Source organism: Camponotus vicinus, unplaced genomic scaffold (assembly GCF_025532165.1).
Source record: "Camponotus vicinus isolate PSW18456_S1 unplaced genomic scaffold, iyCamVici1.0 SCAF_14, whole genome shotgun sequence".
In the NCBI taxonomy this organism is placed as follows: domain Eukaryota; kingdom Metazoa; phylum Arthropoda; class Insecta; order Hymenoptera; family Formicidae; genus Camponotus; species Camponotus vicinus.
In genome coordinates this window covers 761,356-787,467 of record NW_028141950.1, presented here as the reverse complement: position 1 = coordinate 787,467, position 26,112 = coordinate 761,356, and the positions used below count along the sequence as shown (strand labels likewise).

At 32.8% G+C, this 26,112-nt stretch overlaps 1 protein-coding gene across 11 annotated transcripts in view; it reads right to left on the bottom strand.

Annotated features, from left to right (window-relative positions):
- Window positions 1–169: 169 nt before the first annotated feature.
- LOC145965389 (sodium channel protein 60E) overlaps window positions 170–26,112 on the bottom strand; it is an 84,282-nt gene continuing 58,339 nt past the window's right edge. For 7 of the 11 annotated variants that reach the window (XM_083088886.1, XM_083088888.1, XM_083088884.1 and 4 more), the window contains 16 exons: window positions 24,639–24,780; window positions 24,102–24,236; window positions 23,662–23,876; window positions 21,253–21,734; window positions 20,519–20,607; window positions 18,805–20,159; window positions 18,242–18,557; window positions 16,573–16,689; window positions 16,301–16,459; window positions 15,820–16,116; window positions 15,279–15,433; window positions 12,132–12,618; window positions 11,533–11,852; window positions 10,979–11,338; window positions 10,377–10,745; window positions 170–8,807 (listed from right to left, as the gene is read on the bottom strand). In XM_083088886.1, the coding sequence (XP_082945012.1) occupies window positions 8,423–8,807; window positions 10,377–10,745; window positions 10,979–11,338; window positions 11,533–11,852; window positions 12,132–12,618; window positions 15,279–15,433; window positions 15,820–16,116; window positions 16,301–16,459; window positions 16,573–16,689; window positions 18,242–18,557; window positions 18,805–20,159; window positions 20,519–20,607; window positions 21,253–21,734; window positions 23,662–23,876; window positions 24,102–24,236; window positions 24,639–24,780 (5,383 nt within the window). In that variant the 3' untranslated portion in view covers window positions 170–8,422. The other 4 variants (XM_083088890.1, XM_083088892.1, XM_083088894.1 and 1 more) reach the window with 4 other exon arrangements.

Below are 26,112 nucleotides of genomic sequence, written 5' to 3'. Positions count from 1 at the left end.
TAAAATTTATTTAATTCTATTAGATAAGTAAAGAAAAAGTTTATATAATATGTATATATATTTATTTAAATCTATATTATCAAATGCAACTGGTAATGGCAAAATTAATATATTTTAAATATTTGGAAGATTATGGGTGGAAGAAAGGACGTCCCAGTGAAACAACGAATTGAATAACATTATAACATTTCTAATATTATTATTTCGTTTTGTTTTATTATTTATAATTATATGCTACAATGTTATTAACAACGTTGTGTATTGACGAGTTTGCGCGCCTTCGACTTAGGCGGAGAATAAAATGAGGAATATTATACAATACGCATTCGAATTCAAGACTAATCTAAAATTATCGAAGATCGTGTGTTACAATGTCTCGGTAGACTTAATGTCGCATTAAACAATGCGAATTTCTTCGGGCCCGTTGCACCAATGCGCTTCATTTTTATATTTTGCTCACTATAATTAACTAAAAATTTTCTTATTTGTAAGGATTGTTTCACAAATGTTCAAAATTTCTCCAATCATTTTCATTGGATTTAGACTTAAAAAAATGTAAAGATGTGTTTTCCATTGTATTGCAACGAGCATCAACAATTATGCAACATTAAAAGTTGAGAAATCTTGGTGCGTTAAACTCTTCCTTTCTCTTTCCTTTGAAGGATATAAACAAATCGAGATAATCACTGTATGTTACTTCTTCTTAAAAATTCTTTTTTATTATTAATGAAAAAGACAACACGGGTCGCTTTCTGTAACAACTAGTTATGATTTGGAAAGAAACAGGAAATTGCTCGTTAGAATTAATTAAATGAGATCGTTGCAACGGACCCTTATGTAATTACATATTTATTAATTAAGAGGGTAAAGCGAAGAAAAAAGACGTGCGCAATCTCACAAGAGCGGAATATGAGAAATACGACGTTATAAAAAGTATAATAGGATGAAAGAAGAAATTATATAAAAGTAAGAGAAAAATATATACAAGTTGCGCTCTTAAATCGCAGAGAGAATCCCCGAGAGAGGCGTAATATACCGCTAAATCGTGTGTAAAACATTTTATGGTATCTATTAATTTCCTAGATATTTGCTCTGCAAAAAAAAGGAGCGAACAAATCAGAGGAAATCATTAGAGAGAAAAAGAGAAAGAAAGAGAGAGATTTGGCATTTTGGGAAATTCAATTTTACATGTCCAATTTAGACCAATCTCGCTGCTGGATTTCCTCTAATTTGACCTTTCTTTCCTTTTGCGAAGGGGAGCAATGGACTAATGCAGGACATTCCGCATCTTTTTACAAACTGCGAGTGAGAATTATTATTTTAATATGAAATCGTCGTCGATATTTTTATATTTGCTAAACCATAAAATATTTTAAGCTCGGTATAAATCCAACATTCGCCTCATGCAGATTTCACTTTTTCTTTCATGTTTCTTACCAAGTTTTTTCCAGAAAGATACGCAAATTGAAAACGTATTGATATTTTTAAATTTGCTAATGTCTAGATTTTGGATATTCGCAAATTATGATCGTCGAAAATGATTTCTGTCACTTTAAAATTATTAATTTAATTTTCTGTAATAATTTTGAATAGAATTGTATAAGTATATTTTTCTATTTTATAATCATATAGAATTTTAAATATATAGTTTCGAAATCATAATTATAATTCGTGTAATTATGATATGAAATTACAGCTTTAAAATTGTTGGGCTTCATTATTTTTATTTAGCTACTATTTGCTTTTGATTTTTAAATGTTATTTTTATTAAGAAGAATGAAATTCTTTTTTAATTTCCAATTTTATATATTGTGTACATGTGTGTAAAGATTAATACATATTGATAAATTGAAAGAAACACGAAAGATTGGCGAAAGTTTGAATGATTATGAAAGAAATTCTTCTAACTTCTAAGATTAAGGCATTATAGTTTATCTCACTCCCCGATTGCTCTTCGCGAGCATTGATATATTGTGTAGAAGCAGAGAAAATATAAAAACATAAAAAAAGAGCCAACAATTGGAAAAATTAATTTCTAATATTGGAAATTAAAACTTGAAATTTTCTCACATGTAAATTTCCTTAAACCTTTTCTTAAAATTCGCCTATTTTCCGCAGAGGCTCAAAAACGCATCTCTGACGACATTGGGGATTTGCGATTGAAAGCAATGGACTCTAACAGGTGTATTTAATGTGTAACTCCTTACACATTTCAAAGAAGCAGCCGCATCGTATTGCCTTTAACCAGAGCAGATTTTTTCGCATTTACAGAGATCGCGTACACATCTCAATCGGATATTTTAAAGACACTAACGGCTTATATATATATTTATATATATATATTTTCTATGTAATTTGCCCTGTGCATTATATTATCTGAATATACAATTCATCTATATGTAATCTGCGATAGATCATCCCTTATCTCATGGTTTTAGAACTCGATAGCACGCGGAGGGGCTCTTGGTAAAACATAACTTGAGCTCCCGATCTCAAGCGAGAGCGAGAAAGAGGGAGAGAAAAGAGCAGGAGAGTTGGTTTAAAAAAGCTCACAGCAATATATAAATCGCTTTCGCCTTTACTTCTATTACAAACTCTCTCTTTCTCTCTTTCTTTTTCGCACCTGGACTGGTTCTAAATCTAGAGCGATATTGCAACTCCAAGAAAACAGTGATATAAATCATCGTCTCGTTATCTCGACTTTATATATGTATCTCTAATTATATATACGTATATTTATATGTATAATATTTTACCGCACGTGTGTATATGTTATATGTATATATCAGCAAGAGTATGAGTATGTGTAGGCTTGAGCATACGCGATTTTATTATTTCATTCGCACACATACGCAGACGCGCGATTAGAAAGGCTAAATTATAGTGCTCTAATATATAAAGTAATTTCTTTTACAACAGGGCGATCCACCCTCGCATGATTGTACAATAATTGTCGAACAAGATGCAACCTCGTAAGAGTGCAACTCTATATATATATCATATGCGCATCCAGTCTCTTCCGTTCTGTTTTATGATAACAGGAGTATTGTAATATTTCACTTTATATATGTACATACGTACATATACATTTACATACATACATACATATATGTATATATGTACAAATATATACGTGCGTATACGCAAAATACAGATGTGCGTGCACGCAATCGTATGACAAGATTTTATGTCAAACTCTTTTCTTTTTGTGTGCATGTGTTTCGCGCTCTCGTATATGTATGTATATAGTATATTTATATATATTAATTTTAATTGACATATAATATTTTATCATATATATGCCTCGTGAAAACCAGCTCCCGAGGATCCCAGACCCGTTCGCCGATTCACCCCCAGATTGCCTATCGAGAAAACATTCTTCCGCTTTCTTTTTTTTTTGCGTCCTTGTTTCTTCGCACATGCACGCGCAAACTGAATTGTCAAGCTTGTCAAGCACAAAAGTACACTACAATCTGATTATTAACGTCTTCGACATAGTAATATATCGTAATGTAATGTTACACGGACCTAATATACTCTATGCATAACGTATCAACGTTGTTATCTCGTGTAGCGTTAATATCTGATGAACGTATTTATATTCTGGATATCCTGAATATCGAAAGCGTCTTTATTTTTGATGCAAATAAAATTTTAAAGAGATATCTCAATAATAATCTTTAAATCATAAAGTTGTGATTTATTTTTATTTAAGAAAATTTTCATTAAAATAAATGTATCTTCATTTTTCTTTATTATTTATACATAATATTTAAATATCTGCAATGCCTAAAAAATTATCCTTATCGTTATATATACGATGTTTTACGTAGATATGTTATTAAATATTGCGGAACATTAAATATTCGAGGATACCAATCAGATATTTGCACTACGCAAACTGGGATGCTTGTAAAATGGTTTTCAATAATAATACCTAATCATTCGGTGTGTCTTCTAATTGATAATAGGCACTATAGGTCAACGCGTGAGATTGTGGCATTTTAACGGCAACGTTTCGTCTATGAAGAAGAGAAAGAACTATGGGGAAGAAATTGATATCTCTTCCTCTCTGAAATGACGATGTTGGAAATTTCTCGGAAGATTCATATCGTGCGCGCGAAACATAACACTTATTTAGGATAAAAAATACGATTACGAGATGTCCCTTAAAATAATTCGTTGTACACATAAAAATCCAAATGTACACTCGCATGTATTCTTTAGTTTTAAAACAGTTTAGAACTCTAATGAAATCTAGCGAGAAGCCAACCTCACGTGCTTTTCCTTTTTGCAAAACATAATATTTTTTAATAATAACAATGAAACACAGGTGCAACTCTAGGCTCAATCAATAAAGATAATAATGATATTTTCAAGACTGATATTTCAATCATCGCTTTCTGTTTTAAAAAAATAGTTTACAAGATAAAAATTTATCTTAATTTAATTGAAACTTAATTTAATTTCGTAAAATTCTCTGTAGAAATAAGTTGAAACTTATATAAAATATAAATATAATAAATTATAGTACGAAAGAAAGGATTTTGAAAAATTTATGATAAAATTATGAACGATATGATGTAAACTTGAGAAAATTAAAAAGCGTCCTGCTATGTGAATATTACGATATCGCGGCGAGTTTTAAATGATTTTTCTGTACGATTAAAAAGTGGATCTACTGATTATGCGATTAATATTATCATTGATAATCGAATTCAAAACTCTTACATTTATATTAGATCACGTTGAAAATTGAGATAACGAATCGATATTGCATAGGATTCAATCAGTTAGGGCAAAGAAATTTTTGCCGCTTTAATTGTTTTAATTGACCTTAATGCGATTTCGATGTAATCTCAATCTTCAACGCAACTTCTGATACAAGATCCCTCATGAATTATGCGTTCGCTGATTTACATAATTTACATTTGTAATGCGAGATACGAGCAAAAATTCAAAGATTCATAAAATGATTAAAATATATAACGTAATACAATGATTAAGATTAGAGAAGATTATATATTGAGACATTTCTCATATTTAAAAAAATTGTAATAACTCGCTATCGAAATTTTAATTTTCTATAATGCGGACAATCGAGAGAGTCGAGAAAGATATAAGCTGAAAGCGCCGCTAATAAATAATGATGAGTAAGTGGAACATTGTTTTTAGTATTCATTCGATGATTTCTACATTTGTATGAATAAAAACGCGCATAATCAATCGAACAACTATGATAGTGCGATGTCAAAAATGCATACAAGGTATCCAAGAATTGAAGAAAAATAATTAACACTTTCTTTTCTAATGAAAAATTTGAAATTATTTTCTCAGCGAGAATATCAGGAAGGATTTATTCTCAAAAAGCATTTGATGCTTTAGTATTTTAAATTAAAATAGAATAAGACTCATTTTAAATTAAATGGACTGGTAATTTGCGCCACTTTACATTTCTGAAGCTTAATTCTTGAAAAGTCTTGTATTTACAGTTTACGATTGGAAAACTTCGATTCATACTTCGACATTTTTGCACGAAAAATTAATTTAAATTTAACGCTATGCATATCTATGTTGTTCATCAATTGTTGGAAACCCTGCACTATCATGGAGAACGAAACAGAATACGATAATAATTATGATCACCGAAGGAAGCCACATTATTTCCGTCTGTTTTACTCATTTTTTCGATCTTTCTCGTCATTAGCGAGTAATTTACCCTAAGATTTGAGGCAGTACTCTTTTTGTATACCGATAAAATTCGTTCTTCGTGTAGCAAACTCCGGGCGGTCTGCATTATCTATGTGCTAACAATCTAGATTTTCTGTCTTTTTCTTTTTCCGAGGAAAAATCGTTCAACGGAGTCGAATGTGTGCCTAAATTTGGTCCGACCCTTAATTACGATGTAAGAGACAAGGATCACACACGACGTATATAAATGTATAGAGTTAGTAAAAAGACTTAGTTTTTTATTATTCTTATCGAGAGAGAAGCGCTTCTATGTGTGTGTACGCGCGAGTGCAAATATTATTCTCTCGATATCTCTGAAGCCATGTTAAATCAGTATTAAAAAACTACTTTTTAGGATGATGCCTACAAGAATTTAATGGAATTAAATTGTAATGCGCGTTATTCGAAATAGTAAGCGACTGATTGAGATCGACTTTGTAGTTAATGAAATAATTGTACTCATTATCTCATTAATTATCATTGATGAGATAATGAGTATAATCACACTTGTACGTGATTTACAAATCATGCACAAGCGCTTTTGAATAATTAGTTTAAAATTTTATTGTTAAAAATTCCAATTACCTCTATAGAAAAAAAATCCAATTTGTAATTTTAATATATTGAAAAGTTTCAATATTTTAAAAATTCTCGATTTAAAGTTTTGGTGTTAGACACATGTACATGACTCACATGTAGAATGCCTAAATTATTTTTCTCTCTTTCTCTCTTTTTCCTGACAGATAATAAAATAAATATGTAATAAAACAACGATTTATCTTGTTATTTATATAATTTGATTAACGATAAAGTGATAATTTAGATATTATGTCTATACACAATTGTCATTTAGATATGTTGAAGAAGAGAGACGGAGAGATTCAATTTTTTCAAAATTTATTCGAAGAAGCGATTTCAATTAATTAAACTAAAAGCGCACTTTTACCAGGGTAGCGTAACTTACTAGAAATAGTCGCTATCTTGGACGAAAGTCCGTTGTTTTGACAATTGAATCTTTATTTCAAAATAGTTACTCGTAATTGAGATTATGCAATAAAGAATATAGTCATAAGAGCGCCGACTAACGCTGATTATTTTGTATTAGTAACTTATAGCTCAATGCATTCATCGCGATTAATGTAATATTGTTCTTTCTGATCGATAAAGATTTTCTTTTCTATGACTTCTATTTAATATTAATTATGGCGTAGCCAAATGCTGCTAAAGTAATGCTGCGAACAATTTGATATAAATATGATTACACACAGCCACACACACAGACACAGACACAGACACAGACACAGACACACACACACACACACAAAGTGTGCGCGATTAAAATTTATGAACATTTATACTTCAAAACGTTCTTGGAAAGCGTTAGAATTGCTCTTAGAATTTACGATAGTATTAGTATTAGTAATGATTCGTCAATCGCATCATGTGGATCTTTTTACGTAGCAAAAATTAATAAAGTGTTCGTTATTTATACTATGTACACTGATCTAATACTGCGGATTAATTTTCTGTTGATATAATAATATTCTCATAATAATAATTCTCATTGATCGAAGCAATCATCGAAATCATTGCAAATTCTATCTAAACTCGCATTAATTTTATTTTTTTAATTTTCAAGTTTGAATCTTATTAAATTTTGATCCACTTCCAGAACTGATGCATTCTTGTAACAAACTGTACTCTCGTTTTTCGAAAACGGCTACATCTGGTATTTCCGCTACGCTGGCAATTCTTTAATTAATTCGCGTTCGTCATTATGGGGAACCCAGTATATTGTACGTAGTTTCGTCAAAAAATAAGTTGACGTCAATAGTAATGATATCCAAGTTCCCCGAACGACGCATTCCACTTGTGATTTTAATGGAAAAATTGTCGAAAATTTCCCTTCAACTTCATCCTTGTCCCTTTCTTCGTCTTCTGGTGCAATGGCTCTCAACCTATCTTTCTTTATAATGGAGCAAATATTTATTATCTCGAGAGAATTAAATCTCTTGATTAGGCAGACGTTTGAGAAATTGTGCACTAAATTTTCTTATAGTTATACTATTTTACAAGGCATAATTCTTGAGCTAATAAAAGCATCGTAAATAAAAAAATTTACCTTGGTTAAAAATAAAATGTCATGCCAGCTCATTATAAATGTTAGATATAACAAGATTGCGCTAGATCACAAGATTAGCACTCCTTGTCGTTTAATACAATTCTAATAATCATATTGATTTATAACGACCGTTAAGATTAGGAAGCATTTTTATAGTAATTACAAGCGCAATCGGCCAATTTTGATAATATTTCTAAAGTTGAAGACATCACAGATTCGATAGAAAATGTGCTTTTGTAAGAATGGATATTCGAAAAAATATTTATCAATTCAAAAAAGAAGTATTACTATCGCCATTAGTTTCTTCGGCCGAGAACCATCGCTACTACAGTCTCATTCGACGACACACGCATACATAACACATGCATACATGATATACGCAACTTCGTCTCGAGAGGATTTACCTCTCAAAGGAAGCCACGCGAATCATCGCCCTACCTAGTTAGAACTGCGCGCTGTGTGTGAAAAGTTTACATATGTATATACATATACGTCTACGTATATATTATCACTGTATCGCATCGCTGCTGTTCGTCGCTATCCGTCGTGATCGCTTACTGTCGACTAGGATCAGCTGTCGTCCGGTGTATCCTGATACTCCTCGCTCTCCCTGTGTACCAGCACATGTACCACCGTCGCCTCTGATTGTTGTCGCAGCAGCGGTGGTCTCGTAGGAGGCGCCGTGTTTTCCGGACTCGGTTCTGTCACTAGGATACTTACTCTATCGCTACCCTCGATCGGCAGCCGTACTGGCTCTGGCTGTGGCGCCCGTCGTCTCAGGCTGCCGCAACGTCGATTAAACGCTTCTTTGATATCTCGCTGCAGCGCGTTGAGCGAGAGAGCGGTGCCGCTAGGCCTCAGGGTTGAGCCGCGCTTCGAGATCGGCGGGCTAGTTACATCCTCCTCCAGATATTTCTCCACTGCATCCTGTCGGCCCAGTGTGGGACCCAACGATCTGTGGACAGAGATCCACTCGTTACAAGCGAGTTTTTGCACTTTCGTGCTATATAAGTTGATATACTTAATAAGATATACGTTCGAGTTTGATTTATTTACAATTTAAATCTCAGTAAATATGTTTAAAAGAATTTGGGAAATGTGATACAATAATTATAAAGATACAATTGAATGTATCCTAGAAAAAATGTTATTAATACTTTCTTATGCTTTACGTAATTTTTATCTATGTAAAGCGATATATAAAACAGGAGCAACGATATACTTCTTACAATAATACGAATAAAATGTTTTGCATCTCTTAATTATACTTTTCTCCCTGATGCACGCTATATAAAATTATTACAGATATATTTAGCATGCAAAATTCGAAATCATATATCTCAATTGGAAGAAATGTTTTACTTAAAGCTGACTAAACCGAAGCATGACACGATGCTGACAGTTACTCTAATGATATACCTAAATGTCATACGAAATGTCTATTAATGCCGTATAATAATCGATGTAGCGATAACTCAACAACTGTTTCACTTAACTACGTTCATCACAAACCGATAATGAGTTAATGAATTATTGAATGAAGATTAAATTATGCGCAACGAGCTGTCTTCTTCTAATTTACTAATGTATTTGCTTACTGCTAATCCGCTAAAATAATGTTTTTTAAATTATGTTTTTGAAATCTGCGTTTATACAGAGTTTGATATATTTTATAATGTACTAAATTCATGAACTATGAAATGAGACAAATAAATGCTATATATTTTCTGGCGATAAAATACAATACTATATAATACTTCAACTGCTAAACAATACTTTAATTTTTATTTCATGTGGCATCATACACAAATCAAACAATAAAATTTGAAAAATTCTATATGTATATATTCAGGTTTACCTGCTCATTTTCTTGCCTGAGGAGTTTTGAAAAAGAAAAAAATAGATTAATTCTTTTATATGGATCGTATGTGACATAGCATGTATGATGTGCTAAATTAATTGTACGATATATACCATATATAAATCGCGTTAATATAATTGTTAATACAAACTCCTCAGGCCAATATTATTATGAATATTTTATCCTCTGTAATTGTATAGTTAAAATTAAATTTAAACTAAATATTTTCACAATAGTAAATTTGCTCTTGTATTTAATATTTTATAAAATGACAAAATATGCAAATATATTAATTTATACAATTGTTATATATTCTGTTGATTTATTTGAATTTGAAAATAATTTAATTAGACTTGGGATAGAATGGATATTTAATACAATTGGATCTTAAGCGTAGATAAATAGTGGGTCATCATTAATCAATTTAACCAAAGTAATATACGAGAGATGCAATAAACTTGAATTCGTATCAATCAATCATAAACTCGAAAAATAAGTCAGAATAAAGTGATCTTATATGAATTACATTTACTGACAGACGAATTTCGTCCAATATGCGATCCCGTCCAACAGGCGATCTTGAGTGATCTCTTCGAAATAATTCGAATGATTCCAAAAATAATCTCATCGTTATTACGAGATGTACGAATAAAAAAAATCAACCTGACAGTGACGTGGGAGTCTGAGCCGGAACTGGAAGCGGCGGAAGGTTGCTCAGTGGTCGGTGAGGGACGGGACACGGTCAGTGCCGGAGGTTGCAGGTCCTCGTGGGTTCCGGTGGCGCCGGAGAGCAACAGCAGAGGAAGATTGGGGAACAGCCACGCCGAAGCGGAGCCAAGTTCGCTGAGATCGCTGGCGTCGCTGGCCCTGGAGGACTTGCGACTACTAGCCCGGCTACCCCGGTGCACATGCAGCAGAGCTGACAGCTTGCCGCTCCATCCACTTCCGCCCCTACCATCCGTTCCACCTGGGCTTGACGTTTGCGTCTGCGAGTCTACCTCTTGGGCAATCCTCTCGCGTTCCTTTTTCATTCTGTGAGCAAGATCATTTTCTTATATTATTATATTCTTATTTATAGATATTTATTGTAGTATTTATTTCTTATTTATAGATATTGATTGTAGTTATTTTGAACTATTTTGAATTTTTCAATATATGTGGATTAATATGTTGATATCTATAAATAACAATTATTTCTCTTAATGTTTGGGAAAGTTGTATAAAAAATGTCATCTTTTCGAGTGAAAACAACTGTTTCTACTCACGCAATGAACTCCCTTATGCAACGTTGAATCAATCTGGCAGCTTTGTCTTGTCGCTTCCAGATTCTTGTGGAAGACACTATCTCTAATTCTTTCCTTGTTGGAAACTGCTTTTTGAACTTAACATCCATCTGTTCTTGCAGCTTCCTAAAATCATCCGACTCCTCGACGTGCCCGAGAACGTGCTTGACGAGTGCGTGCAGGATGTCCAGACAATGAATCTTGTGACCTTTTGCGATGGGAAGATTAAAGCTGACCAACGCTACGATGTTGGGCTTTGATATCCCCAGTGGTGGGTCTAGGCTTGCTATAAAATCACTCAACTGCGAGAAGCTGATAAATTGAGTTGCATGTGGATCGTACCTGGAAAAACGGAAATTTTAAATTCAAAATCATGATGAAACTACTATTTTATTAGTCCTTATTATAATTATTATTCTATTTTCCAAAAAGATTACTGATATTTTTAAAGATGTATAAAAATAAATAATTTTTAAAACACAAAAAAATAATTAAAATATTCGGAGAACACAAAATGGCGAAAAAAAAATACTTACTTCGACCATCGAATATAAAACATCTCTAAGTCATCCTCAACGATACCAATCTCCTCCTCTTGATGAGCTTGATTGAAATTCTCTAAGATGATGGCAATATACATATTAATGACTATCATGTAGCTAATGATAATAAATGATGTGAAGTACGTAATCGCTAGCAAAGGATATCCACAATCTCCGTTCATTTGTCGACTGTTTGAGGTGGGATCGCATTCGGGTGGTTGCACCATCAGCGATTCTAATACGTCATTCCACCCGGCCGAAGTCATCAAGCGGAACAGTAGCTGCATACTTCTACCAAAGGTTTCAAAGTTCACCTAAGATACAAAGCGATTTTAATAGATTATTTCATGTAAAATAAATTTAAAAAAATATTTTTTACTTTAAAATATTTTCTACTTCTACATTTTTATCTTTACGAATATATAAACTCAATAAATCTCATTTTTTTTACTTCATACATTAAGATGCAAGGATATAATTTTAATTAAAGTATAAACGCTAATAAAAATTGTGTCGATTTAATATAATAAATAAATCTAGTCTATAAATAAAAATATATTTTACAATATAATTGTTTGAGCATCTGTACTCACCATATCGTCCAATGCGCCCTGTTTCCTAACATGTCCGAAAACAGACATGCCGATAATGGCGTAGATGAACGTGATTAAGGCCAGCAGAGCCCCAATGTTGAAGAGCGCTGGAAGACTGACGACAAGGGCGAAGAGCAGCTTGCGGATACCTTTCGCGGCCTTGATGAGCCTCAAGATTCTGCCGATTCTGAACACCCTCACGACTCGCAAGAGCGTCGGGGACACAGGGAAGTCTATCATAATGTCCTCCATCAGTATACCCAGGATGGACGCCAACACCAGTAAGAAGTCGAAGAGATTCCACGGTACCGTGAAGTAATGGTAACGCAGACCTACTATCTTGACGATCGCCTCCAGACCGAAGACGGTCGTAAAAAACGCATTCGATACTTCGAGGACGAAGAAAATGGGATGCGGTTGGTTATAGTGCTCGATTCCCATTGTCAGCATGTTGAGAAATATCAAAACGAAGATAGCTATTTCGAATCTGAAAAGAGTGGTAGTTAGATTTTATCATATTCTTTTGCAATACATTCGCCGAAATCTCCTTTATCGATTAATTATTAATCTTCTTATGATGCTAACACATGATGCATGCACGTTTAACATTCGTGCGGTAAAAATGGCGTAAATAGTATCCGTCATCGGTACATACACGGGCAAACTTTATATTTAATTCTCATTTGTGCTTTCTGCTTCTTAAAAAAAAATATAGTATATACTGATGGGAAAAACAGAAATTATACGGTGATATCAGTAATCCAATAATCTGTTATTATTAATAATTTCTGCAATTGCTCTGGTTTGCAAAAATATGCATCATATACTGTACAAATATACGATTCTAAGCTTGTTAAAAGGATGGAATTTTCTCATTTACAAGTCACACATATTGCTATAATAATTCTAGTATATACAATTCCCTATTTGTGCAGTTAATTTTACATTCGCGTGGATTTCATTTATGATAAAACAAAGGAGGACACAGAGTTCACATCTAATAACCAGTAAGCAGAATTATAGAGTCATGATATTTGCGCAAGCTCTCAGACTGCAGCTTATCTCGTCTATTATGTACTATTGTATATCACTATATACCGACAATGAATCTACAATTTAGAGACGGCGAGCGTAAATGTCCTTCGGATATCGATTTTCCATTACTTCGAGTAACAGAATGCTAAGTCGCAACATTTATCTTCCGTAGTCTTTTGCCTTTTGCCAGAAGTGCTGAAAAGAGAATTCACGCATTGTGTTATGGTGATTTGTATACATACTGCAATGCTTACACAGGGAGAAAAATGTTATCGCACAAAAAAACGAATACTTCACGTGCGTATTAAGAAATTTATGTAAACTATCTAACGTTCTGTAAATCTCGCGGCGTTAAATATGAGACAATAAAGAGAGCAACCAGCTAGAAAGAAAATCTTTTATTTCTCTAGTATTAATTTAAAAGAATTAGGCATTAATTTTCATGCATTACTTAATAATGATCTTAATTCAACTAGTACGATATAATTAGATTAGTGCAAAACTCTTAATAAATTGACATCATTCAAGTTTTACTTTATAAGAAAATTGTGCAAAATATATATAGCTACTTTGATTTTTAAAATAGAATGAAATAAAAAAATTGTTTTGAAATGAAATATGTAAAGTATATTCCTTCTTACCTTTGATCCAAATTATCTTGTTATCATTGATGAATGAAGAACTGATGTTGAAAATAGTTTTATAGCTTTCAATATACTCAAAAATTTGGTACTGAAAGTCACAATGTTCCATTTCGGTCTTTACATTTTTAATTTATGCATTGTTGACCATTGATGAATAATAATATTGTAACTCGAGCAATCTGCGAGCTCTTAGAATCTACCTATATGAGTCTAATCGAAAATCTTAAAGTACATTGCGATGCGAATCCTGTGAAACACGTATCCAAGTGCAATGGCGTGAGCAATGAGGAGATGCAATCGTGCAGCTCTTAAACTACTTTGTTAACAACAATTTGCGACACAGACATCTGTACTTTGTGCTAAACCGTTACATCCACGTATATTATCATGTAAAGGAGTAGACTTATTTTGCAAATTAGCAAGCTGTCAAATGTCAAGAGACGATAAAAAATATTAAATAAAAAAAATATATTAAATAAAATATATATTAAAAGATATCATAAAAGCGCGCTAGAACAAATATAAAGAGAATTGTAAATTTAGCGATTTCTATGAATTAATTTTCAAGATGTCAGAGAATCTACAAAAGAAAACAGTACATACAATATTTGGAACATATCGTACATTGGATATATACGCCGACTGTTTTGTATTCGTCGATTGAGCTTATGTTTACGCTGTTAACGATTTAGCGTAAGATGTCTATGATTTGTACATAAAAATATGCATCTGCCGCGTTGCTCGCGCATACACTGCAATCGAATACATGCCCCACAGTCCGATCGCCACATCAAATTCATCGCATGATATCGTTTACGTCACTTTGACCGCACCATTTCTACACATTCATTATGTGTTTCATTTCACATATAAATAATTAATATACATACACTGATATTGCGTTAAGAAAAAAAAATCAGATTAACACTTTGGCACCGAGAAAGTGTTTCAATTCGAATTAGGCTTGATATATGATGAAAAGACTTGATACAAGAGATTAAAAACAATGTTTCACATAAAATAGTTAGACTACATATTGAGATAATATATACAACATGATAATTTTATAAATCAATTTTTATTAGCGATGAGAATAAATCTTTTTATTGAAAAAAAAAGAATTTATTACAACAGTTCAATTGTGATGATAGTTGCATTAATAAAGAGAAAGTTTCATAAAGAAATGTTATAGAAAAATGTTAAGTTAATAATGAATTGAAGTTAATAATTGATAATTGATGAGTTTAGAATGGAAAAGATTGATTATAGTTTAAAATGGAAAATATGTGTTTTGTATAAAAAGAAATTTGTTTGACAGTTTTATAATTATCGTGATAAAGAATGAAGTCGGTGCCAAAGTGTTATAAATCACATCAATTTACAGAATAATCAAACAATTATAAGCAACACAATTTTTTACACAAAGTGCTAATGTGCTCTTTTTGGCCACAAAGCAACATATAATTACCTGCGAGAATTGGAGAGGTCGTAGAACATTGCGAGGAATTGGTTCATCGGACGTTTTATAACTTTTTGCGGCTTTTTACGGCCGAGCTTTTTCATGGCAGTGTAGTAGTGTTTTTGACTCTCGGTCAAAAACATTTCTAACACCCCACCTTCATACTGAAAGAAAAATTGTCACTATATTATTCTATAACAGAATCATGGGAGTTTTACGTCAGCACGTTCACTTGAAAACAAAGCTTGCAATCAATATTCAAAATTATTATACTTAAACGTTTTTAGATACACTGAAAAAATTTAATTCTCAATAAAAAATAATGCGTTTTTCAAGTTGTTAAGTCATCTTTACATGCAATTGAATTTTTTGCATCCTGTCTATTTACAAATGCTCTTTTACTTTTAAAATTATCAAAGTTTTCATAATTATAGATAATAGATCATTCTTGTTTTATATATTGATATGCAAAATATTCTCCCCAATAAAAAGTAGATTAATACTTTAAGGATTAAACTTTCAAACTTTGGACTGTGTCAGTATCGCTCACCTTTTTCTTCAGCATATTAAAATTATCTATGATCACTCCAATAAAAAGATTAAGCGTGAAGAATGAACCGCAGACGATGAATATAACGAAGTAAAGATAGGCGTATAGATTCGCCTCTCGCTGCGGTTGCAAATCCACCCCTCTTGCATCTACGGCATCCTCCATCACCTCCATCCATCCCTCGAAAGTCGCTACTTGAAACAAAGCCAGGTAAGCGATGCCAACATGATCGAAAGTGATCTTGCTGTTTTCCCAAGAATAGTTTTTGTTGAAACACTCCTCTTTGGTATTCACTATCTAAAAATGAAACGATTGTATCGTCAATAATTATGCAATTACCAGTTTTAAAATTAATATTAAATTGTTGTCGTTTACAAAATATTTTTCATTAATATTATATAAATATTAAATAAAAATAATAATTTTATCATATTGTCTTCTTATCATTCGATATTCAAATTAGATTGAATGATCCACTTACCGAGATGTCCAGCATTTCCCCATACTCATCGACGCATTTGAAAAACTTGCCACCAAAAAATTGAACGCCCATTATCGAGAATATAAGCCAGAACACGAGACAGACGAGGAGCACGTTGAATATACTGGGTATTGCATACATCAACGCGTTCACTACGATCTACGAATGGGAAAGAAAAGATCTTCTCAGTGATATGCGCAAGTATAATTCATATACTGTGTGTGTCGTACGTGATTTCAAACGACTTTTTATAGCCTGTTCTTGATATTTACCCTCATGCCTTGCCATCTCGAAATCGCCCGCAGCGGTCTCAAGGCGCGTAGTGTTCTCAGAGATCGTAATACTTTGAGATTCTCATTTTCCTCTATCAAAAGACTAAACACGGATACCTGAGGGAAAAAATACAATTTCATTTCAATATTGCTCATCTAATTTTCCTATAGAAAGATTCATGCACAGAAATATATCTCGATTTTTCTGACCTAAAATAAAAGCTAATATAATAAAATTATTTAGGGTAATTAAATTTTAAAATAGATTCTTATATTTTACACATTTGTGCATGAAACAATTTTTATAATAATTTATTTGAAAAAAGTGACAAAAAGTGAGACCAGAAAAATATCGCATATTTCTAATAATAATTTAATAATCGCCATAAATGTAAGCGTTCTAAAAAGTCTATTGATTATGTGTAAAAATACATGTATAAAAAATTAATTCTTTTATCTATATAATATGTAATCAATAGATTTTAATTTCAATATTGTGTATAACTAGATTACGGATAAATATAGTTAAATATTGGAAATTTTATGCAAAGAATTATAAATAATAAGCTGTGCAGAAAATCAAATTTGAAGCACGTTGATTAAGCAAGATTGACATTACATATGCATGAAAAAATAAGCTGTTATCTATTTTCAGTTCCTTCTATGGAGATATATACGAATAATTTCAATATATTTTCTGGTGTGTCCAAAATTAAAAAATTGAATTATTTCTTAGTTATAAAGTTAAAACTTATATGACATCGAACATTTTTCGCACATTCGATTTTTAGATAGAAATTAGTTACATACTTTTTATATAAGGTATCATGTATAATTTTTGAAAGAAATACGTGTATCATTTAAATTTTGAATAGACGTAAAAATCAAAGTTTAAGGATTTAGGGAAATAAAAATAATGCGACTTATCAGAAACCAGAAAATATCATTATTTTTTTAGCAGAATATTTTTTTCCTTTTCTTTTTTACCAATTTATTAGATCTCTTTCGTGCATGAACGACTTGAATTGTTAACCCACCTACTAATCCGTATACGATTAAAAACAATATACATGAAACATGCATTTATGCTAATATCATATTTCTAATCGACACAGTACAAATGGATACTAAAACATTAATTTTCAACGTACCTGGATCCACGGGGCCACACATAAAACATGTAAAGACAAGGAATACGGAAACAATGTTCACAACAAAACAATTATCACGCATATTTCATTCAATGCTCTCAATTATTTTCATCTTATCATATGTATACAGGGTGAACCATTTCAGTATATAAAAATACATAAAATAATTATTATAATTTTCAGTGCAAACAATAGCTCTCAAGGTACTGTTGAATTAAAAAAATTTATAAAGCTCTTAAATCATCGTTATAAGTCTTTAAGAAAAAAGGATACCTATATTAATTATTCTATGCGTCATCCAATAGTATATGTATATAATGAACAAATTTGTTAGCAATTAAAACTGTAAGCTATTTATTCAATAAAATTAAGTGGCTCACTCTGAATACAAATACGTCTGACGTAAGACAAGCAAGGAAATTGACAAATACAACTCATGCTACAATGATACACACGCGCGCTTGCACGCAATGTTTTTGTATTTTACTTTATGGATCGAATGCAAGGATCATACTTACGAAAACAATTATAAAATCCAAGATTGTCCAGAAACTGGTGAAGTATTTACAGAAGCCTAGGGCTAGCCATTTCAAGAGCATCTCGACGCTGAAAATTACGCAGAAGACAAGATTGGTCCAGTAGAGAATATATTTTAAAGAAGGATTGTCATCCAAGTAGATATCCTCGAAGCACAGCGTTATGGAAGATGCGAAAATTAGAATTAATATCATCCATTCGAACGACGGTGTATCCACCACCGACAGGACGGCCGTACGAATTCTTATCCACTTTTTGCCGATATCCGTGGCGAGGCAACGATTAATACAGCTACACCTAAACACAATCGTATATATATTGAATATTATCTAATTGTAATTGAAATATTTAGAAAGATCGCATATACGCAAGTAAATTAGCAAATTAATAAATTCTAAATTCGTCTCTTCATAGGTATTAAAATATTAATCTCGATGTGATTTTTAAAGTTTATCATAAATAATTAATTTTAGCGTATATATTTTATTAAAAAAATTTGAACTCGATATGAATAAAGAAGAAAATAGAAAAATATCTTCCTTACTTTTGATAAAAGTGCTGGGGAAAGCAATCGAGCGGCTCCTTGTGTTCCCTATTCCTGCCGAATCCCGGAAACGAGCCCATCCCGTCGATGTATCTTCCTTTACTGTCTCTTCTACCTCCGACTGTGAGTTCGTCTACGTAACTTACGAGAGCGTGCCATGGACGTTTCTCTATGCCATCTTTCCGCGCAGGAGGGTTCTGTTCTGGCAACATGGCCACCTCTTCATCTGTCTTGTTAGTGTCTTTGAGCACTTCCAACTCTATACTTTCCTCAGGATTGGTCTCGTTATTGTTGCCCTTCTCAGTCAACTTCTTATTTTCCTTAACTATCTCCTGGCTGCTCTGGCTGTAGGTGGTGAGAGTGGCCTGACGATAAATCGGATCGTACGTGAAGATCGGCTGATTAAGACTCTCCTGATACGACCTATTGTAAATATTGTCTTTGGGAAGGCTCAGCACGGTCTCTTGGATCGCGTATTTCTCCTTATCCGACTTGTCCATCACCTCGCGGACAATCTGCTCCAGCCGAATGTTCTTTTCATTCTCGGAATTCTCCTTGCGATGTTTCTGCTTGCGTACGATTGACCGTATACGATCAAACGATCGCGCGAGCTTCGATTCTTCGCCGACTTCCTCCTTTTTCTGCTTTAGCTCCTCGGAATTAAAACTATTGAGCAGCAACGCCAAGAAGAGGTTGAGGACCATGAAGTTGCCCATCACTAAAGCCGGTAGGAAGATGGCGAAGCATGTGCTTGCCCCTTCGTCTCTCTCTGCGCGCATACAATCCCATAGCGGCTCGATCCATTCGCCGCATAGAATACGGAATATCATCATGAACGAATGGAAGAAATCGTTGAAGTTCCAACGTGGCACTGGATCCGGGTAAAACTTGTCTAGTGTATAATCCTTACTAAACAACTGCATGCCGATCACAGCAAATATGTAAATTACAATCACCAGCACGAAGGTTAGATTACCGAGCGCGCCGATCGTTGAAATAATGATGCTCAGGAGAACCTTCATAGTCGTCCAAGACTGCGCAAGCTTCAGAACGCGAAGTAGCCTGAGACCACGTATCACTGATAAACCGTCTACCAGCTCGAATGTTAAATCGATAAGCGATGCGGAAACGATGATCAAATCGAAGTTATTCCAGCCGTTGTTGAAAAAGTCCTTGCTTAGCGCTAAGAGTTTCAGGAAGCATTCGAATGTGAAAATGCTGGTGAACACTTTGTTGCCGATGTTAAGCGCTTGCCGTATTGACTCGCTCATACCATGATGCTCCAGTGCCAGGAAACCGGTGTTTAGGACGATGCAGAGGGTGATCATTAGCTCGAACAAGGGATCTCTCACCACCTTGAAATGATTCATTTTAATGCCTCCATATAATATTATTTAAATTCGTATATATGATTTCCTTTTTTGTATAATTAAAGTTAAAAATATAAACTTAAATTTAAAATTAAAGTTAAAAAAAAATTAAAGGGAGATCATTATTGTATGCGTTTCTTCAAATATTAATGCGACAAATGTCAATACGATTACGTGGCATGGAAAACTATTTTATAAAAATGCAAAACTAGTTAAATATGTTTTACTTAAATACGGCGGTAATTGATAGTCATTTATTAACAAATGCAAAATCCCTTGAGAATCTTCTTTTCTTTGCTTAAGATTAAAAAAAAAGGATATTATAGTTAATAGTGGTAATTTACCTTATATAGGCAGTTTTGAAATCGTAGCCATCCTTCGTAATCTACGCAGCATTGAATACATTTATCGCAGTTTCTATCTGGAAGATCATCTGTAAATCATATATCGTATATCCATGTTAGTTTATTTACAACTTTATTAATATATACATGTTAAAAAAGTTCCGATATTCTAAATTGAAAAATATTACAATGGATAAAACTATAATGTTTTTCTCTTCTTTTTCTTTTGCAGAATATATATTTGAAAATTTTATTAATTCACAGTGTGTTATAACCAATATTGTTTGAATAAATAATGCAGTACATGCGGCCAATATTATCTATTGCAAGCTTAAATATTCAACATTTTAATTAATTAAACCATAAGTTGTGCAATTTTAACAAAGCAAGTTTCATGTGATTTTGAACAAATATATAGTTAGGTAAAAAAGTTTTGACGGCAAATTAATTAGAATTTTACTAATATAATAATGACGAATGTAATTTCAATAAACATATATGCAGCGAGTATTATATATTACAACTTTTGAATATTCAATACTGAAGGAAAAAAAAAAAAAAATTTTAATTAATTAAATCACAATTTTTTACAATACTGAACAAATAAGATCAATAAGATATTTCCTCCGTATTATTTCAATTAAGGGAAAATCATTTTAACATGTTAATTCAGTTACACAAATGTGTATTGTTTCAATAAACAACTGCAGTCAACATAGTTAGTTTCTGCTCACCTAAAACTACAATGTGCGACAGGTACTCTGGCGGCAGCGCGTACATATGTTTCTTGGTTTTGACTCCGTTGCACTTGAGCACCCGAATCTCCCGGTTACCAGTCCTCACCGATACGGTAACCGGCGCTGGTGGGCATTCCAGATGCGGTTGAGATTGGGCCTGTTGAGTCCTGCCGTGCTCCCTCGGAGACTTCTCCTGCGATCTCTCGGCGCGATGCTCCCGTGATTCACGTTTGTCGTGCTGCTCCTCGGCCGATGTGACATCGTCGCCATCGTGGTCGTCCACCACCCCCGAGTCGTCTAGCGACGATTGCTGGTTACTATTATTGCTGGCCTGTCTGGAGTGCAGCATGCCCCGGTTCGGCGCCAGCCGGTGCACCGTATTAGGCTCCGGTGGTCTAGGACTGACATTCTGGAGCGGCAAGTGGGAGGGTCGTACATTGGAGTGCCTAGGACTCGGACTCGGGCTGGGTGTCACAGACCTGCAACGTAGTTCCCGTCATACTTCAGGATGAATTCAGCAATTCGTCGTCGAGGGAGAACGTGCAATCCCACAGAGCGAAGTCTAGACGAGAGAAATTGAAATTTTATGAAAATGCAAATAGTTGGTTTGCTACGCAAGTACGTATGCGTTCCAGGAATTAAAAACTAAAATTATAATATTTCCTTAATCTTTATGTTGTGATGTATTGTAATTAATTATTTTAAGTTTCCATATTTATAAAAAGAATGTACAAATTCCGAACTGATAAAGTACGATCGAATAGATTCTAATTTTTAAAGAGCTCGTATCTTGCTGCACAAATTAACGATTATTCGAAACATTAAACTAATTAGTCTCGGGATTGCAGAGAGGTACAGCCAAGTTCAAGCAGTGAAATCGATGCTTTTAGTAATGAGCGACATTAACCATGGGAATATCAGGCACTATCTACGTCAGGTCATTTCAATTCGTAGAAGACATTACCAAAATCATACATATATATACAGCTTGTTCGAAGGAAAATATAAAATTTATTGCTATTAACTTATTGATGGATATATTAAAAGATTAGGAAAAATATGCAATGAATTATAAAGGGCAAATGTTAAACAAGATAAATTTTATTATAAGATATTAACTATATATAAGTTAAAAAATATTGCACTATTCATATCACACAAGTAATTTTTTATATGAATCTAAATAATTTGCCTTGTTTTGATTCTCTTATGATATAAGTTTTTCGTTGTGATATTAGAATAAAATTATTAAAAAACTGAATGCGCATTAATTATTCTTTTTATCTAGTTTCTTTAATCAATTCGGAAGTTTTCTCCAACAAAAATATCAAACGAATAATTTAAATCGACAATTTTATGACAAACAAATGCAATTGGTGAATTAATATTTACAGGCGCAAATAAATGATAAAGTTTTGTTCTTTATATCTCGTTTTCCAAGGCAATTTAAATCTAACAAGATTGTTATTAAAATTATATTTTGCTTTGAAATAATTAAATAATTTTATCAAAAGAAAAATGACATTTTTAATAATTTGATAAAATTTTTGTTAAATAAAAAAAAAAGAACTGCAAGTTAATAAAAAAGTTCACAGATGAATAGTGAAAATTTTAATATACATTGTACAAAATTTGTCGAAATGTGCCTTCCATACGATATGGCTTACTGTCCTAAGATTGCAGGCAAGCTCGTTTTCCTTCCTCACTTTTATTACAGTTCCTTGAAAATGAGGGTGTTTATGATGTTTCTTTTTTTCTATCTTTTTGGAACAAACTCCCTACAGTTTAACGACTTCATAGCGAGCTACATGTACCAGGGATAGAAATTACTTTTCTGTGTATGAGATTAACGCATAAAAGGATCTAATACTTTTAGCGGGTAGATGCTGACAGAAATAAGATTAAGTTTCGTTGTACCTGCTGTAACTTTTTATTTCCAACTATACTCTTATATACGTGTATGAAAACGAATATTCTAATATTTTAATTATTTTTTTAAATTAAAACGAGGCAAATTTATATCATGCAAAATCTATGTTTCTCAACTTTCTCATTAATGCAAAACTTCAGAGATAAAAAATTGTACTTTTCCAAACTTTTAAATAACATATTAAAAACATTTATTTTATATAATTGTTACCTAATATAACTCATGTTTTCTTAGAAATAGAGAAAGAGAAAAATAAATGCTGCAATTTTAAACATAAAAATAAGCATTAAAAATATATCTAGTCATATTATCTTATTTTTCCCGATTATATACAATTACATATGATTTAAATAAGATTAAAAATTCCATTTCATTCATGACTCTTAATCGTCGACTCTAACTCGTTGCGAATATCTCGTAACGATGAACAAATCAAGCTGCGGAAAAGAGTCAGTCATAAATATAGATATAAAAACCTGCTGCGAGCACCACCGTTTTTCTCCTGACCGGCGCTGCTCCTTCCACGTTTTCTTCTACGCGTCTTTTTTCTCGTGTAACTGCTGAGCAATACGCCTTTACGGGCGTCTATCCTCTTCTGTTTATCTTTCGTTAAAGTCTTAATGTTGATCTTTGACGGGTCGAAACTAAACGTCGAATCCTCACGATGATCCGTCAAGTCTTTCCTTCGTTCCTGTCGCACAAAAACAATTTTGATAAAGTTGCAAAAATATAAAATACTATCAACAAATTAGATTTCGCAATTTTTTATAATTATTTTTAATTATTGATTATCGTAAAAATGAGACATATATTTTATATATTTTTTGAAATAACGTGTCGTTTAACTTATAGCTTTAAAAAGAGAAGAAAAAAAAATAATGTGTATATTCATCAAGATTTGAAATAGAGTGCACACCTCGTTTGTAATCTCGGCTTCCTCTTCATAACTCAACGCCACGACGGCCAGCATTAAGTTTAGCAGATAAAATGATCCAAAGAATACAACCACCGTGAAGAACGAGACGCTAATAGGTCCGCACGCCGACAACACCTGTGCCGCAAAACACGTTATTTATCATCCCGACAACGCATTCATAGCTATACAGAATGTAACAAATATAATGTGATTATTTTTCCAGGGAATTTATTTATATTGATATTTTTCCAGAGAATTTATTTAAATTTAAAAGTTTCAAATTTCCATTTTGTTTTCACATTCTCATGAAATTTGATAGTTGTTTTTATTAAAAATTCTTCTCTCTTTTAATTTTCTAAGTATAATTGCTAATCCAAAAAAAAGAAAGATCTTTAAAAAATTTTTCAATGTTATTTATCTAGATTTAGATCTCTCAACAAAAAGATGAGTTAAAAAAATTAAAAAATACGAAACCGAATTTTACTGCAGTTTGCATTTATATTCGTAGGCTAGACAAAATCTCTTAGATGAGATGACCTTGTTGTAGACATCCTCCCAGTAATCCAAAGTAATCAGTTGGAAGGTGGTGAGCATTGACCAGAGGAAATTATCGAAGTTGGTGTAACCGTGGTTTGGATTAGGGCCAACGCAGAGACAAGTGTAGCTTTCGTTACAGTGCCTGGAAAATAGGTAAAGACCTACATCGCCGACATCGCAATATCCGTGAGAACGTTTCGAGTCTGCTGCACTATCATTATCAAGTGCGGAAATATTACTTTGCCGCAGCCTTTACTAAGAGCTTTACGTCGAGCTTTTTCACGTTATAGTCTGCGCGACTATCGACTACTCCACACTCGTTGAAAATAATTTAAAAGTCTTAATTATTTTTTGCAAATTAAAACATAAAATTCTGTAACTATATATTTTGCGTTATTGTATTTTTTCAAAGTTTTTCGGCTGAAGAAAAATATGTCCTTTTCGCGAAAAAGACATTTCTTCATGTTGCTATAAAATCTAAATATTTAAGATACTATCTTAAGTGTCAAACGATTGTCTGCGTTACAATAAAAAAAAGAATCGATATTTTCTACAAAATCTGTTAAATACAATATTCGCGTAGCGAGATTGTTGTAAGTGTAATATCTTCATACGCTTCGCTGAATTTCTTATAGGAATGTCTTGTTGAAAGTGCAAAGAAACCTTCAGCTTCGAACATATCGATCCAATAAAAAGCCTACTTTCCCTCCCGCGGAATACAGCGCACCAAAAGTACGTCGTAAAGCTCGTGCGCCACGTAAAGTAGTAAAGCTTTTGCAAACTTATTTATACGAGCCGAATTCCGTCGCGCATACGTGCGGCTGGTGTAATCATTTGGGGAATGGATGCTGCCGCAAATCGATAAATATGGAGGAGCACGCTCGTACGCTTCGTCAAAGTGTGCGAGATAAACTTCGAACAAACTGCAATACCGCGAAGGCAATCAGGTATAATAATCGGATGCCATGATGGAAATATGTCTACGTGATTACATGGCAAACGTGACAAGTGATTAATAACACAAATCGTTAGCAATTATCCGTCACAGTTTGTCGAAGATTCTATATAATTGTCGACACTTGATAAATGATTTATGTTTCAGCGAAACGCAAAAACAAGTATTATGGTTTTTGTTACAAAGTTTATAAATAAAAAAAAAGATATTTTGCTATTAGAAAATTGATCGAGAAATTGCAATTTTTTATTCTAAGATTTTAGGATCAAAAGATATAAAAAGTTTTAAAAATTATACTATTTTGTCCTCGTTCTATTTTCATACATATTCTCATTTTCTTTCTAAAACAATTCAAAATTTTAAAAGTTTAAATTAAAGTTAGCTCTCTCTTCACGGATATTTTATTTCACTTCAAATAAAATTTTATGTAGCATGGTAGAAAATTTTCGCCGACGAACCATAGATTTTTCAAATATCGAAAACCGGACGTGACATTGAAAAGTTTGGCAAATTTCGCTA